Source organism: Ipomoea nil, unplaced genomic scaffold (assembly GCF_001879475.1).
Source record: "Ipomoea nil cultivar Tokyo-kokei standard unplaced genomic scaffold, Asagao_1.1 scaffold2779, whole genome shotgun sequence".
NCBI lineage: Eukaryota > Viridiplantae > Streptophyta > Magnoliopsida > Solanales > Convolvulaceae > Ipomoea > Ipomoea nil.
In genome coordinates, this window is record NW_017619207.1 from 3,257,379 (window position 1) to 3,273,997 (window position 16,619).

The 16,619-nt window shown below is 36.9% G+C and overlaps 2 protein-coding genes across 2 annotated transcripts; one reads left to right on the plus strand and one right to left on the minus strand.

Annotated features, from left to right (window-relative positions):
* Positions 1 to 151: 151 nt before the first annotated feature.
* On the minus strand, positions 152 to 3,719 carry LOC109157322 (pentatricopeptide repeat-containing protein At3g22150, chloroplastic). The gene is made up of 3 exons (XM_019305221.1): positions 1,073 to 3,719; positions 780 to 927; positions 152 to 475 (listed from the first exon to the last, which is right to left on the minus strand). The coding sequence occupies exon 1, from the start codon at positions 3,717 to 3,719 to the stop codon at positions 1,179 to 1,181; it is 2,541 nt and encodes an 846-aa protein (XP_019160766.1). The 3' UTR covers positions 152 to 475; positions 780 to 927; positions 1,073 to 1,178.
* Positions 3,720 to 15,137: 11,418 nt separating this feature from the next.
* Positions 15,138 to 16,076, plus strand: LOC109157340 (uncharacterized mitochondrial protein AtMg00810-like; the record flags this gene model as incomplete). The annotated part of the gene is made up of 1 exon (XM_019305239.1): positions 15,138 to 16,076. A coding segment is annotated over one exon (939 nt), but the record flags the coding sequence as incomplete, so codon positions are not given.
* Positions 16,077 to 16,619: the final 543 nt, after the last annotated feature.

Here is a 16,619-nt window from a genome sequence, read left to right on the forward strand (position 1 = left end):
ATGTTGCAGTATAGATATAATCATAACATATTGTTGAAGAGATGGGAGACTTAGGTTTGATTTTCACTAATAACATTTTGAATACTTACTATTCTACAAAAAAAAAAAAAAAAAAAAAAAACCATGTTTAAGACCAAAAATCAAAAGCCACTTTCCAAATAATAATCAATAAAAAAACTGACATCATCCAAATGATAAATGAAAATTTACACTTTATGATTTCCAATTATTGGTTATTAGTCAATATACAAAGTTGCAATCAATTTTTGCAAATGTGTTATCCTAACTTGTAGGGAAGCAAAATAGTTCAGACTGGAAGGAAATTATGATCCTAATTTGAGGAATGCCATACCATTGCAATTCTGGTTCCACTTGGTGAAGTGGCCAAGCACCAAGCGTAGAAAGTGATGTCATGAGAACTGGAGACAACCTCTGAAAACAGAGGAAAGTTGCACACATCTTCCTTCCCTAGACCCTGCATAATATGGAAACCTTGTGCAATTGAACCCTCAAATATAAGTTTTTAATAAATCCAAATACATTACTCTAGTGGCATGAAGTGACTCTCCCAAATGGGAGGTCATGTTTGAGCCCCAGTGGGGGGCTGGGGGCTGTATTGACTGACTCTTCGTGCTTCAGTAAGTTGAGAAAGTAGCTATGAACAGATACTACATTGTAATAGAGTCAGTAGTACTAAAAAAAAAAAATACATTACTCTAGAGTCTAGAAGAAGGCATGGGATTAGAGCTGAATGACAAAAAGTGGCTGGTAAAACTGACCAGAAAACATGGAGATCTTTCCTTCAGTTGATTTCATTATTAAGACCAAGCAATTTGATTAAGATTTTGGAATCCAAATGCCTCCTTTACATGGAGCAAGGAAGTGGGCACAGAACACCCAATTGCAAGCTTCAAAAAGCATTCCAACCTGAAGAATTTGTTGTTAATAAAGCAACCAAGAATCATCTTAAAGATTCAGTTAACAGTTTGGTTAGGCAGTGCACATCATTCTGAAGAAAAAAAGTCAAGAAACCAGAATGAAAAACAAAAGACAATATCACTGCACATCATACCGTGGTTTCCAAGTTGGTGACTGATTAATTACTCCATGATTTCACAGCTAGTAAGAGTGTAAGACCTCTCATACAAAAGTGCCCTGGTCTGGAAGTCTTTCCACTCTTAGATTGCATCTAGCTGACACCTATAACCGATGTCCTTCATATTAATAAATAAGTTGTCCAACATTTCATATATCTCATTGCAATTGGGATGCCTTCTATCTCTAGAAACAAACCCACAAGTATAACCAGAAATATCAATCCAACTGCAACCAACCTCCTTTACAAACCCCCTTTCATGCAGTCCTCCTCTCACACCATTTACAAACTCCCAATTTCCTTCCTCTGCATATATATTAGAAAGCAGAACATGATAACCTGTCATCCTGTCTCCACCCTCCAATTCAAGCAACTTGTTAGCAACAACTTTTGCTAAGTCAAAATTTCTGTGAATTCTGCAGGCAGCAAGAAGGGATCCCCACATCCCCAATATATTACCTTCTTCACCAAGCCCCTGAAGAAACCTGTATGCTTCAACCACCCTCCCAACTCTTCCTAGCAAGTCCACAATACAAGCATAGTGCTCAAGAGAGGGCTGAATACCATATTCTTTGTCCATTAATTCAAATATTTGAAGGCCTTCTTCAACCAACCCAGAATAGCTGCAGGCAGACAAGACTGCTACAATGGTAATTGCATCAGGTTTAACACCTTGATCTGGCAGAGAATAGAAAAGTTCTAAAGCTTTCTCCCCCATCCCATGTTGACCATAGCCCAAAATCATATTTGTGTATGTTACAGAGTTCTTCTCACAAGAGCTCCAAAAAACACTTTCGGCATAGAGAATTTCACCTGATTTAGCATACATGTCTACTAGTGCAGAACTCACAAAAACATTTTTGTCCAAAAAGTTGCGAATAGCAAAACCATGGAGCTGCTTACCCGCTGTTATACCTCCTAACTGACTACATGCAGGAAGAATTGATGCTAAGGTCACAGCATTTGGAGCCATGTTCTTCTCAACCATCTGCCTGAAGACAATAAATGCCAACTCAATTAACCCATTTTGTGTGTTACCTGCTATCATAGCATTCCATGTGACCTGATCTCTATTATTGGAGGAGCTTATTTCAAATATTGCTTGTGCTGCCTTGATCATGCTGGATTTAGCATACATATCTATTAAGTAACTCTCCATCCCTTCAAATTGAATATTATGTCTAAGAAGATAAGCATGGGTCTGCTTACCAATTTGCTCATCCCTGAGATTTGAAGCTGCAGAAAGTAGAGCAGTAAGTGTAATGAAATCAATAGCAAACCCTTGCTTTTGCATCTCATACACGAGCATCAAACCTTCAACATCATGTCCATTCTGCACAAAAGCAGAAAGCATTGTGTTCCAGGAAACGACATCTCTTTCCTTCATTTGAATAAAGACTTTAAATGAATCACCAATGCAGTTACACCGAGAATATGTGGCAATCATGGAGTTTTGCAGAATAACATGCGAAACAAGAGAGCTCTTGATCAAATATGAATGTAGCTGTTGAGTACACTTCAAATGACACAACTGCGAAGCTGCTGTAAGCATTGAAAGAAAAGTTACATCATCAAATGAAGGCACATCTTCAGCTTCCAAAGCATCAAGAAAGAGATGTAGTGCTTCTAGAGGGTAATTATTCTGAACATACGCGCTAATCATAGAGTTCCATATCTCTACATTTCTGTCAAAACTGGAGTCAAATATACTCTTTGCAGTGTCAAGGCATCCAAGCTCAGCATACATTAAAATAGCCGCACTCACAACATACAAATTATTTACATAATCACTACCTAATTTTACAAGAATCCCATACAAAACATCAGCAAGCCTAGTGTCCCCCAGTGCAGAAATAGAAGGAAATATGTTCACGAAACTAATAACAGTTGGTTTAATGCCCATCTTCAGCATCATAACAAAATGTCTTACCGCTTCTAGGAATCTGTCAGTTTTCGTATACCAGGAAAACATAGTATTCCAAGCAACCACGTTTCGATTACGCATTGTATTAAACACCCTTTCTACTAAATTATGATCACAGTGCTTTTCTGAGCTCAGACAAGCGGCATACATGTTCAAGAGAGAATTGTATACAATTCTGCTGGGGTGAATATCCGAACGTATGATATGAGCGTGCACGGATTTACCTATCCTAAGGCGCTTCGTTTCGGCACAGGCTTTGAGTGCAGAAGAGTAAGTGTAGGAATCACAACTGTGTGACAACCCCGAGCGCTTCATGCGGGAATAGAACATGAGGGCTTCGTGGGGCATGTCGTTACAGATGAACCCAATGATAATTGTGTTCCAGAGCACAGTAGTTGGTTGAGGAATTGCGTCGAACAGCTGGCAGGCGAGGTTGAGCTGGCCTTCGCGGCAGAGCTGACTGAGGCGGTACCGAATCGTTTTGGCTTTGGGGGGAGATTTCCGCTGCTCGTCGTGGCGGAGAACCGGGTAGGCCCCGGAAGTGCATTGTTCGGAGGCGTTTAGCGGCGACGCGGAGATAGGGAGTAGAGAAGAAGAGAATTCGCGGTGACTGTGGTGGTGAGTGAAAGTGGCGGTGGAGAATGGGAGGGGGAGAGCGGAGGCGGAGGCGGAGGCGGAGGAGGACATGTTCAGACGCATTGTGGATTTTGTGGGCCTCAGCTTCTGTTTTCCTCTTTAGCCAACGACCACTTCATTTTCTCAGTATATTAATCAGAAGATTCAGAACATAGACGAACAAAACAAAGTAAATGGCATTTTGGCCCTTTTAAGTATCGAGATCTAAAGTTATCTCCAACCCAAAATATTAAATTTTGCACCAAAATTTAAATCAAAATTAGTATATTTTTACACCAAATTTTATTCATGTCTAACTCATTATATCAGATTCTATTCTTACACTAAAATAACTTATTTTCTCATTAAATAAAACTTTAATTTTTTAATATAAAATTTAATTGTAATGCTAATAATATTTTTATTCCACAATAATATAACATATAACAACTATTACATTTAATTTTCGAAATTACCATATCGTTCTCATAGATGCTCAATCAATGCATTACGAAGTGCATCTATGTATGTTTTTATCTAATCTCAGATGTATTCAATTTAATTTTATGAAAATTATGTTATATGTACTTTAGTTTTTAATTAATATATATATATATATATATATATAATATTAATATTGTTTTAATTAGAACCGTCGAAACGGTCTTGCGGGACGAGACGTGCCAAAACACACCAAAGTCCGTCCCCGTAGTTTAGCCCGCCACTTAGCGGGCTTGGAATGTGGCTGGCCCGCCCCGCCATGCCAAAGGCCGTTGGCGAAGCGCGCCAGCCCGCCAACCAATATTTTCCTATAATTAAAAAAAAAAAAAATTGTACTGTAGTTAGTACTATGCAACTATGAGATGCATACACGATACAAACAAGTATTAAAAGTTCATGAAATCATCAGCATCATTCCTAGTGTCTCATTTTCATATAATCATAGCAAGGCAGAAGATATTTTAAGCTATAAATTGCAACCGAAATACCCTTGAAGCATCATCAGTTTCTTTCTTTTTAAAGCACCTATAAATGAATTAGTAGTTACACTACTGTGTAAAATAAAATAAAAAAAATGACATGCAAACTAAGTTAACTCTTCAAGGATTAGGATTTGATTTGCGAATGGCGGTGGAGGTCTGAATCGATGCTTCATGCTTGAACGCCGAATCGTTGATGGGAATTTTTCAATTGTTCACAAATTTTTTTTAAAAAAAGATATATATTTGTAGGTCGCGAGCTAAACCCGCGACCTGCCCCGCCTGGGCCCGTGACCCAGGTGGGGCGGGCTAAAAAGCCCGCCTCCTGGCGGGTCAACAAATGAAGAACACGCCCCCTACCTACGGCGGGACGGGACAGGTCGACCCTGCAGGTAAAACCCATTTTTGACAGCTCTAGTTTTAATCGTCTTGATGAGATCTTTCAAATGGTATAATTTATTTTTAATTATTCAAATTTTATGTTTATATATTTAACAAAATATACAAATTCATAAAAACAAAATATGGATAGAAAAGAAATTAAAAAAAAAAAATAAAAAAAAAGATAAGGGAAAATTGCATCTTTGGTCCCTGAGTTATACCCAAGTTCCGACTCATTTCCTGAGTTATGACCGTATCCATTTTTAGTCCTTCAGTTATGAATAAAGTGGCGCATTTGGTCCCCAACCATTAAAACTGACGAAAAAATTAAAAAATATTTAAATTTTGAGGGGTAAAGTAAAAAATTCACTTTTTATTCTCCTTATATCAAAACCACTTTCACAACATTATTTTTTACTTTTTAGCCTCTTATTTCAAGATTGTTCAATTCTAAAAGCATTTCAATAACTTTAGTACGACTTGTTAGGAACCTGCTCTCGTATAACAAACTTAAGACTTAGCATAAACAAATAAACACTTGATCATTGTCTTTAGACGCGTGAAACACACTATTCTATCAATTTTTAATTTTCTTTACTAAGCACCAAAGGTAATCAAACCATAACTTTTGAGATACAAAATGATGTCAAATTTCTCAGGTTGCTTTTATGAGAAATTCACCAACGGAATAACTTGAGATTTTTAGTATGTAGATTTTTTTTCATATGTAGTAGTTTAGTCAATAATCATTTTTAGAAGTTACAAAAGCTTGTAGAATTTTCATAATTGAGTCTTAGGTTCCTCATTCATTACTCTAGTTTTTAAGAAGACAAAGGAGGTGATGGATATATATATATATATATATATATATATATATATATATATATATATATATATATATATATATATATATATATATATATATATATATATATAGGGTTGAGTTCAAATGAGGACTACAATATATAGAGGATCGTGAGGACAAATAATGGGCACACAACAAATTAATACCAGGCACACAACTTAATACATAATGGCACACACGAATAAATGTAAACATTAGGTTTCGAACTCAGGCTCTATAAATTAACAAATCTAACACGCGACATACAAACTGTGGCACACGACTACTTTCGGCCATGCACACGACATACCGGCTAATGGCACACACTACATCTGTCCTCACAATCCTCTATAATATACTTGTCCTCATTTAAATACACACACACACACACACACACACACACACACACACACACACACACACACACACACACACACACATATATATATATATATATATATATATATATATATATATATATATATATATATATATATATATATATATATATATAGAGAGAGAGAGAGAGAGAGAGAGAGAGTTAGGATCATATGAGAACATGTGCTTAGGTGAGAACGTGAGAACACATCATGTGCATCCATCTAATATTTTTTAATGGTCTAGATTAAATTAAGTGTGTGCGAACGCGCATTAAATGTGTGCAAACACACTAAATCACGTTTGCACACATTTAATGCGCATTCACACACATTTAATCTAATCTAGACCATTAAAAAATATTAGATGGATGCACATGATGTGTTCTCACGTTCTCACATAAGCACATGTTCTCACTGGAACTCTACCATATATATATATATATATATATATATATATATATATATATATATATATATATATATATATATATATATATATATATATATATAAAATTTTCGTATGTTGTTAGGATATACGATTCTTGATTAAGTTACTACAGAGCTTACGAAAGAATTTTACATACTAAAAATCCCAACTTACTCTCTTGGTGAATTTGTCATAAAAATAACCTGATAAATTTGATATCTTCTTGTATTTCAAAAGTTATGGTTTGATTACCGTTATGTTTAGTAAGGGAAATTAGAAACTTTTAGGATGGTGTGTTTTACATGCTTGAAGACAATGATCAAATGTTCTATTGTTTGTACTAAGTCACAGGTTTCTAATGTTCTTGTACTAAGTCACAGGTTTGTACTAAGTCACAGGTTTTTTTGTTCAATGGAGATTTAGCGACGGACCATTTCCGTCGTTAAATACGTAGCTAATTTTAGCGGTAAATTTTGGCGCAAAAATTAGAGACGAATTTGCGACGTAATTTTCACGAATTTTTTTCATTACTTTAATTGCTACGCAGTAGCGACAGATATATGAATCTGTCGCTACATATTCAAGTCGAATCTTGTTTGTGTTGATATTTTAGCTACGGATTAAAGGATCCGTCGCTAGGATTTGTAGCGGGTTGTCTTTAAAATGTAGTAGTGATGGAAATGTGGTTCCGTCGCTAAATTTCGGGTTTTTTTAGCAATGTAGTCTAGCGACGGATTTTTATATCCATCGCTAACTAGGCGGGATTTCTGAAATTAGGCGCGGGGATTTTTTAAAGACATATTAGCCTAGGCTTTTGGTTGTTCAATAATATAATTTTTTGAAAAAAATAGTTTAGCAACGGAATTTAACATCCGTTACTAAAATAACAAGCGGGATTTATTTTATAGGGTAACGACGGATATTGTCCGTAGCTAAATAGGCCAAAATAACGTCATTTTAAATGTTAAAATTCCTTTTGATTTTCATTGCTTAAGAAATTTAAACCTATACTAAGTGAAGAGATCTCCTGACGTCGTTCTCCTCCGCCTAAACCTTCGAATGCGCTTCTCAATCGACAACTCTTCCGCCGACTATCGTTCTCCTTCGCCCACCGCCGCCTACTGTGCTTTTCCTCCGCGCCACCGCCGCCGACTGTGCTTCTCTTCGCCGATTGCCGACGGTGCGGCCTGCTCCTCCCACTGCCGCCGACTGCTCTTCTCTCGCCGATTGCCGACGGTGCAGCCTGCTCCGCCCACCGCTGCCTCCCCTCCCGCTCTATTCTCCCAGGTTTGGGCTATTGCTCTTCTTTGTTCAAAAAAAATTCTGCGTGAATATGATTATAGTTGTTATGAATAAAGTGTAATGGTTTTGATATGCCAAATTTGTATTTGTAGATCCCAATTTTATAGGTCTAGTAGAGTCTTAGACCATGATCGGGAAATTATTTAAATTGGAAAAGAGAAAAATAGAGGAAGATGCATGAAAATAGAAGAAGAAGATATAAAGCCTAAAATCAAGAATTTGTCTGGAGAAAAATGACAAATTGAAGAAGAAGATGAATGATACAATAAATCACGTCAATGCTACTCAAAGAAGATATCCCAGAAGAATTTTCGTGAAGAAAATTAATATTGGAAGAATGCATGAAATTGACTTGGAGATCAAGCATCTATGAAAAGAAAGGAGTACATCAAATGTGATTGGAGATTTAATCAAAAGCTGTATGGATGAAGTGGATGATGCTTGATATATTATGTGAAATGGCTTAGGTTTAAAACTCACCATCAACAATTTTACAAAGTAAAATTTGAGAAGCCAAATTAAATTAATCTAATGGAGTTGGGCGCTAGTTTAAGCTTTGGGCGACGATTACAAGTGGAAATTAGGAAGCAATTGCACTTGGGAGCCGATTTCATAGTAATTGAAATTGGGAGCTAGTTCGAAGCAATTGAACTTATAGTAATTGGGAATTGGGAGCCGATTTTATAGTAATTGAAATTGGGAGCTAGTTGGGAGCTAGTTCGAAGCAATTGAACTTATAGTAATTGGGAATTGGGAGCCGATTTTATAGTAATTGAAATTGGGAGCTAGTTCGAAGCAATTGAACTTATAGTAATTGAAATTGGGAGCTAGTTCGAAGCAATTGAACTTGGGAGCTGATTTCAATTGAAATTGGGAGCTAGTTTCACATGGGAATCAATTCAAGATGGAGCCAATGTAGAATTGAAATTGGGAGCTAGTTTCACATGGGAATCAATTCAAGATGGAGCCAATGTAGAATTGAAATTGGGAGCCAATTGAGGTTGTAGTATGGGATGCAATTTTGCAATTTCAAGTTGGGGACCGATTCAAAGAAGACATGGAGATCAAATTGAATTGAGATGAAATTCAATACCAGGAGAAGTCTGGGAGCCAATTTCGAAGTCAAAGTCAACAATTCAAATTGGGAAGCAATTGAAAGCACCAGGAGCAGTTTGGGAGCCAATTGCAAGTCAAAGTCAATTGGGAGCCAATTACAATGGAGAAATTCAAATTGGGTGCCAATTACAAGCCAATTGAAATTGGGTGTCAATTACAAATGAGAAATTCAAATTAGGTGGACGTTCAAAACCAATTTGAAGTCTGAGAACACCCAGACGTGAGAATGAAGAAGATGAAGATGCACTTACAGTGAAAATATTCTCACAAGGAAAAATACTAGTTTAACTAGTATGGGATTAAATTAATGAATATTTTTAAATCCCAAAGATACAAGGACCACTCCAGAGCTGATCAGAGAAGTCATTCTACACCAAAACTGAGACCCAGATATTCTCACTCAAACGTTGAACCAGAGGAATATCAGATGAATTTTGGGAGCTCATTTACATGGAGATGAAGATCCATCAAACGGCTAGCTTATCCTTTCTGACATCTTTGCAGAAGATAAGATAAGATATCTGAATAAAAGATACAAGATTTCAAAAATGAGAGCGTCTCTTTCCAACGGACAGATTCTCATTACTAGCTATAAAATGATGAAGATATGAAGACTTGAAGATGGGGAAATATAGAGCATACAAGAGAGCAAGAGCAGAAAATTCGAATCCATAAAAGGGAACGAATAGAGCAATTAAGCTTGAAAGAGCATAGAGCAAAAATCTCATTTGGTACAGAGCATACCAAAAATCTTCAAGTGAGAAGTGAGAAAAGAAAAAAGAACTCAGAGAGCTTCCAAGAAAAATATTCAGAGAGTTCTTAAACAGAGCAAAGCAGAGCAAAAATATCAAGTGCTTTACTTGATATATTCAAAGAGAGAAAACACTCAGAGCTATCAAGAGAAATCATTCCAGAGTGTTTATCTTCATCAAAGAGACCTGCGCATCATTGAAGATCATCTACAGAGTCTCAGAAGTTGGAAGCAAGACAACACTTGTTTTGGAGCAAAACAAGAGAAGGGAGGAAAGTAGCACGGAGCTGTGAAATCCTGGATTGTCACACGGAGCTGTGAGATCCGAAGCAGCAGTGTCGGAGTACTGGGCGTGATTAGTGCGGGCTTTGTGATCAAAGCACTAGATCACGGGATACGTTTCTACCGGAGTGTGGAAGACGGGGGGAAAGTAACGCGGAGTCGTGAAATCCTGGGATAGTAGCACGGCGACGTGAAACCCGAAGCAGCAGTGTGGTGTCACTGGGCGTGGTTGGTGCGGGCTTTGTGATCAAAGCACTAGATCACGGAAATTCATTGTATCTTGGAACCAAGGAGTGGTAGATATAGTGAATTGCTTTTGGAGATAAGAGCAAGTGGAGTAGGAGGATTACACCACCTCGCGAACCACTATAATTGTCTTGTGTTCTTTACTGCTTTCTTTACTTACCGCTCTTTACATATTCGCTCTACACGAGATATACTGCTCACACAATCTCACACACACTTTATGTTTATTTATTTCCGCTGTGCACCATACTCTAACAATCTAGTTAAGAGTTTTAGTTTATCTCTGGCTTAGCAATTGTTGTGCTTTGCGAAAAAGTTTGAAAGTCTATTCACCCCCCCCCCCCCTCTAGACTTTCACCTTACCTCTTTTGGGACCAACAATTGGTATCAGAGCAGGCTGTCTATTTAGGCCAAATTGCTATCTAAGCACGTGCCTAACTGCGTCAACCGTTTCTGACTGCTAGACAGATCCATTCTACAAAGTGTGTGAATTGGATTAATCTTTCATATCTCTTGTGATGATGATGAAGAAAGATTTAGCTCAAAATCTATTATTCTCACTTGATAAATTTGATGATTGGAAAGTTCGTATGCAGGTACACTTATCGCCCTTACACGATGAAATGTGGGAAGTTATTTCCACTGGCCCTATAAAAATATTAAAAATCAATACGGCGTTTGTCCTATCCCCGGATGCTCCACAGTATGTACAAAAGCCAAAACCGGAATGGACATCGGACGATAGAACGCGGAATAATCTTGACAATATTGCCAAGGATATTCTATTCAAAGCCGTTGATGATGCAATATTTCCGAGGATCCGAAAGTGTGCCACTGCCAAAGAAATATGGGAAACTCTCATCAAGATTGGCGAAGGAGATGAACAAGAAAAAGACAATAAGCTCACAATCGCCATGAAGAAGTTTGAAGATTTCAAAATGCTCTCAAATGAAAGTGTTGCAGACATGGAAGCTCGAATGATCAAAGTTCTTGGAGAGATTAGTGATCTTGGCAAAAATATTAGCCAAAAAGAAATTAATCTCAAAATCCTACGAGGCTTACCATCTGCATGGGATATGAAGGTTACGGCTATGCGCGATCGCCGAGATCTAAGAATGTTGTCAACAGACAAATTATTTAGTGATCTAAAAGCATATGAGTTCGAAATGAAGGCCAAAGATGATGATGTTCATGAAGCTCGAAATTCTGCTCTAATGGCCGAACAACCGTCAACCTCCAGGTCAGTAGAAAATAATGTTGATTTTATGACTGACGAACAGTTTGCTCTTTTTGTGAAAAGATTTAAAAGGTTTATGCCAAAAGGAGACAACAAAAATTCTGATCGTGGAAAATTCATATCTCGCATAACACAAGAAGAAAAAGTCGAAGAAAAAGTCGAAGAAAACAAGAATTTATGCTACAATTGCCGCAAACCCGAGCATTTTAAAATAAATTGTCCGTATCCGATCGTTAGCAAGTATCAAGGCAAAAATGTTGAATCTACACCGAACAAATCCGAAAGCAAAAGGTTCAAGCGCGACAAAAGAAAAGCTCTCGTTAGCAACGAACCAAACGAAAATGATGATTCGGAGGACTCATCATCAAGCAATGAAAGTTCATGTTCGGATGATGATACGGCTCTAGTATGCAAGTCAATTGAGTTGAGTACAAGTGAAGATTGTCTTATGGCTCTTGACGCAGAGGAAGAAGAGGTAACATCTAATTCTTTCAATTCTGTTAATTCTTCTTTTTCTCGTGAATCTATTGACAATCTAATGCGAGAATGTCAAGAGATTATGCTCACTCATCCTCAACTCAAGGAGCGCAATAATATTCTAATTCTTGAAAAAGAAGAAATGAATAAAAAATTGCAAGATGCTTTACTTGAAGTGAGTAAATTGAAGAATGAAAATATTCATCTTCAAGAAGAGTGTAAAGCAAGAGAGGTTAGAGAACATGATCTTAGAGCTACTATTGCTACGTTCACTAATTCGTCTAAAATTATAGATAAAATGGTGAGCATGCAAAAGCCATCAGGAGATAGAACCGGAATTGGTTATGACTCCACATGTTCTCAAACCCCTCAAAATCTGACTAATTCTACTACTACTTTAAAGAATAAAGTTCAAGTGGTAAAATTTGTTAAAAGTCAGAATAGCACAATGAGACAAGGACTTGGCTATCAAACAAATGCAAAGATGAATGTTGAAAGGCCGAAACAATTTCATTATACGGCAAAACAACAAAATTTCTTCAAGCAAAGATATGCCAAAGAGTCAAGTGCAAAAAGATTTCATAGAAAAGAGGGAAGCTTTTCTAGAAATAAAGTTGGGAAATTTCATCCCACTCAAAAAGATTGGTTGTGCAATAGATGTAATATTTTTTATAGACCAAAGCAACCATTCTCTTCCCAGGTGCCAAAATATAAAAATAATTTTCAAAACCCGGTGCCAAAAATATTTTCTAAAGTGAGTTATGATTATCGTATCTCAAATGGTTACAAATCGCCTCATCTTAATTTAATAAGACCAAGGTGGGTTTGGTTACCAAAAATCACTAACAGTAAAGGACCCAAGCAAGTATGGGTACCTAAAGTTAATTAATCTTTTTTGCAGGATGTTTGGTACATCGATAGTGGTTGCTCACGCCACATGACTAGAAATAAATCATATCTAGTAAATTTCAAAGAAATCGATGGACCAAAAGTTATATTCGGAGGAAATCAAAATTATGGAATCACAAAAGGAGTTGGCACGATCAAGAAAAATGGTCTGAAGATTAAAGATGTTTCTTTCGTTGAAGGATTAAAATTTAATTTGTTGAGCACTAGTCAATTTTGTGATAAAGGCTATCTTGTAGAATTTTCTAAAGATAATTGCCTAATAAAAAATGAGCTCACAAATGAAATTATTTTATCTGGAAAACGGCGAAAGAATATGTATATTGTTGATTGGAGCACAAGCAAAGATTCAGTGTGCTTAATGGCCAGAAATTCAAATGAAGCTAATTGGGAATGGCACAGAAAGCTCAGCCATTTAAACTTCAAGACTATCAATCAGCTTGCAAAGAAAAATCTAGTAGAAGGCTTGCCAGATATTATTTTCAAGAAGGACCAAGTGTGTGATGCATGCCAACGCGGAAAGCAAATCAAATCATCATTCAAATCAAAGACACACGAGTCAACGTCAAGACCGCTAAGCTTAATACATATGGACTTATTTGGACCGGTTGATCCAATAAGTGTAAGTGGTAAGAAATATACTCTCGTTGTTGTTGATGATTTTTCCAGGTACACTTGTACCGTGTTTCTCAAGAAGAAAAATGAAGTTGAGCAAGTTCTACCGAAGCTGTTGAAGCAACTACAAAATGAGAAAGAATTGCAAATATCAAAAATACGAACGGATCGCGGAATCGAGTTCGTGAATGGAGTTATACAAGCTTTTTGCAGTTCACATGGAATTTCTCATCAATTATCTGCCGCAAGAACACCGCAACAAAACGGTGTTGCCGAAAGAAGAAACCGGACGCTCAAAGAAGCCGCACGAGTGATGATTAGTGCTGCCGGTCTCCCGAAACGATATTGGGCGGAAGCTATCAACACTGCTTGTTACACGCAAAATCGAAGCATGATCCATAAGCAGTACAAGAAGACGCCATATGAGCTTTATAAAGGGAGAAAACCAAATATTGGTTATTTTCATATTTTTGGATGCAAATGTTTTATTCATATTAATGATAAATTGCATCTAAAAGCTTTTGATGAGCGTGCAGATGAAGGAATTTTTCTAGGATATTCAGCTACCAGCAAGGCATTCAAAGTTTTGAATAAAAGATCAATGGTGGTTGAAGAATCCATACACGTGGTATTTGATGAAAAATCACAGATCAAAAATGATGCACTGGACGAAGAAATTGCACAAAATGGTAACAAGTGTCATATTGATTTTTGTGATACTGATGATACGCGTGAAGATGATGTTTTGCAGGGAATGGATGAGTTGGAATTTAATTCTCTAGAAAATCCCATCCCTCATCTAGAAGAAGTTGGAAATTCCTTAAATAATAATTTTGGGAGTGATGCCGCACGTGAGAATGAGGATGCAGTACAAGTTGGTGATCCAATTAGTGATCAAGTTACTGGTGAAGTTGGTGGTCAATTACAAAATGAATTAAATGTGGAAATTCGAACCAACTCTCCCAGTACACAACAAATGGATCCACCCAGTGCCATGCACCCATTTGAACCAGATTTAAGATGGCTCAAAAATCACCCTCCAGAATTAATTATTGGGAATATTCATGAAGGCGTGAAAACAAGATCATCTACCATGGAAGCATTGTTCACGTGTTATCTATCTCAGATTGAACCAAAAGAAATTGACGAAGCTCTCAATGATCCGGATTGGATAAATGCTATGCAAGAGGAGCTCTATCAATTCAAAAGAAATGATGTTTGGGAACTTGTTCCAAGACCGGTGAACCACAATGTTGTAGGAACCAAATGGGTCTTCCGGAACAAAGCAAACGAAGAAGGCGTGATTGTTAGGAATAAAGCAAGGCTCGTTGCAAAAGGATACTCTCAAGAAGAAGGAATAGATTTTGATGAAACTTTTGCACCGGTGGCCCGACTTGAAGCAATCAGAATTTTCCTAGCCTACGCCGCACACAAAGATTTCACCGTTTATCAAATGGACGTGAAAAGCGCATTCTTGAATGGTCTACTCGAAGAAGAAGTTTATGTCGAACAACCCCCAGGTTTTGAGGTAAAAGGCGAAGGTGATAAAGTCTACAAACTTAAAAAGGCATTGTATGGGTTGAAACAAGCACCTCGAGCTTGGTATGATACTTTGTCAATGTTCTTGATAAGCTGTGGATTCACCAAAGGCCTTGTTGACAAAACTTTATTTAGAATTCAAGATGGTGATCATATTTTATTAGTGCAAATATATGTTGATGATATTATTTTTGGAAGCACTAACAATTCTTTGTGTGAGAAATTTTTGAAGCTTATGCAGAATAAATTCGAAATGAGCATGATGGGTGAATTAAATTACTTCTTGGGCTTACAAGTCAAACAACTGAAAGAAGGAGTATTCATCAATCAAGCAAAGTACACCCGCGACTTGATAAAGAAGTTTGACCTTGATGGAAAATCATCGATCAAAATTCCAATGAGCACACCAATAAGGCTAGACAAAGATGAAAATGGAAAGGATGTCGATCAAACAAAATATAGAGGAATGATTGGTTCACTTCTATATCTTACTGCAAGCAGGCCGGACATTTCTTATGCTGTGGGCGTGTGTGCAAGATTCCAAGCAAATCCAAAAGAAAGCCACCTCACCGCAACAAAGAAGATCATACGATATTTGAAAGGCACAATCAATGTTGGATTATGGTATCCAAAAGGTATAGATTTTACTCTAACGGGTTTTTCAGATGCGGATTTTGCAGGTTGCAAAATAGACAGAAAAAGCACTTCCGGGACATGTCAGTTCTTGGGGGGAAGGCTTGTTTCTTGGTTCAGCAAAAAGCAAAATTCCATTGCAACTAGTACCGCTGAGGCCGAATATATTGCTGCAGGAAGTTGTTGTGCGCAAATTTTGTGGATGAAGCAACAATTGAAGGATTACGGAGTAAATTGTGATGACGTTAGTATTTATTGTGATAATACTAGTGCAATCGCTATCACTCACAATCCGGTGCTTCACTCAAGAACCAAATATATCGACATTCGACATCATTTTATAAGGGATCACGTTGAAAAGAAAAATCTGAAGATCGAATATATCCCTACGGAAAACCAAGTTGCTGATATTCTCACGAAGCCTTTATGCGAAATGAGATTTTCTACCTTAAGGCACGAGTTGGGAATGATCGAAATGAGCTAAGTATCACTGGACTTAATCTCTCTAATTAAATTGATACTTGTGCTCAAAATAAATTGTTTTACGTATTTGCATGTATGTTTTTATTCGAAATTTTTATATGATAAAATTGCAATATGTGTTAGGAATTTAATTGTGTATTTGCATGTGTTATTTAACGTGAGATCATATGTCATGCAAATTAATTTGATAAAATATGCAATTCGTGATTTATTTGATAAGTTGTTTAAAATTGCATGTTTTAATGTGTTAATCAGTTTTTGAGTATGTGTTCATGTTTCTGTAAATTAGCTAACTTGTTTGCATGAACAATTTGCTCTAAAAAGTGATTTACCGTGTTTGTTTTAAAATATATATGTGTTATGTGCAAAATGTGATTTAATGTGT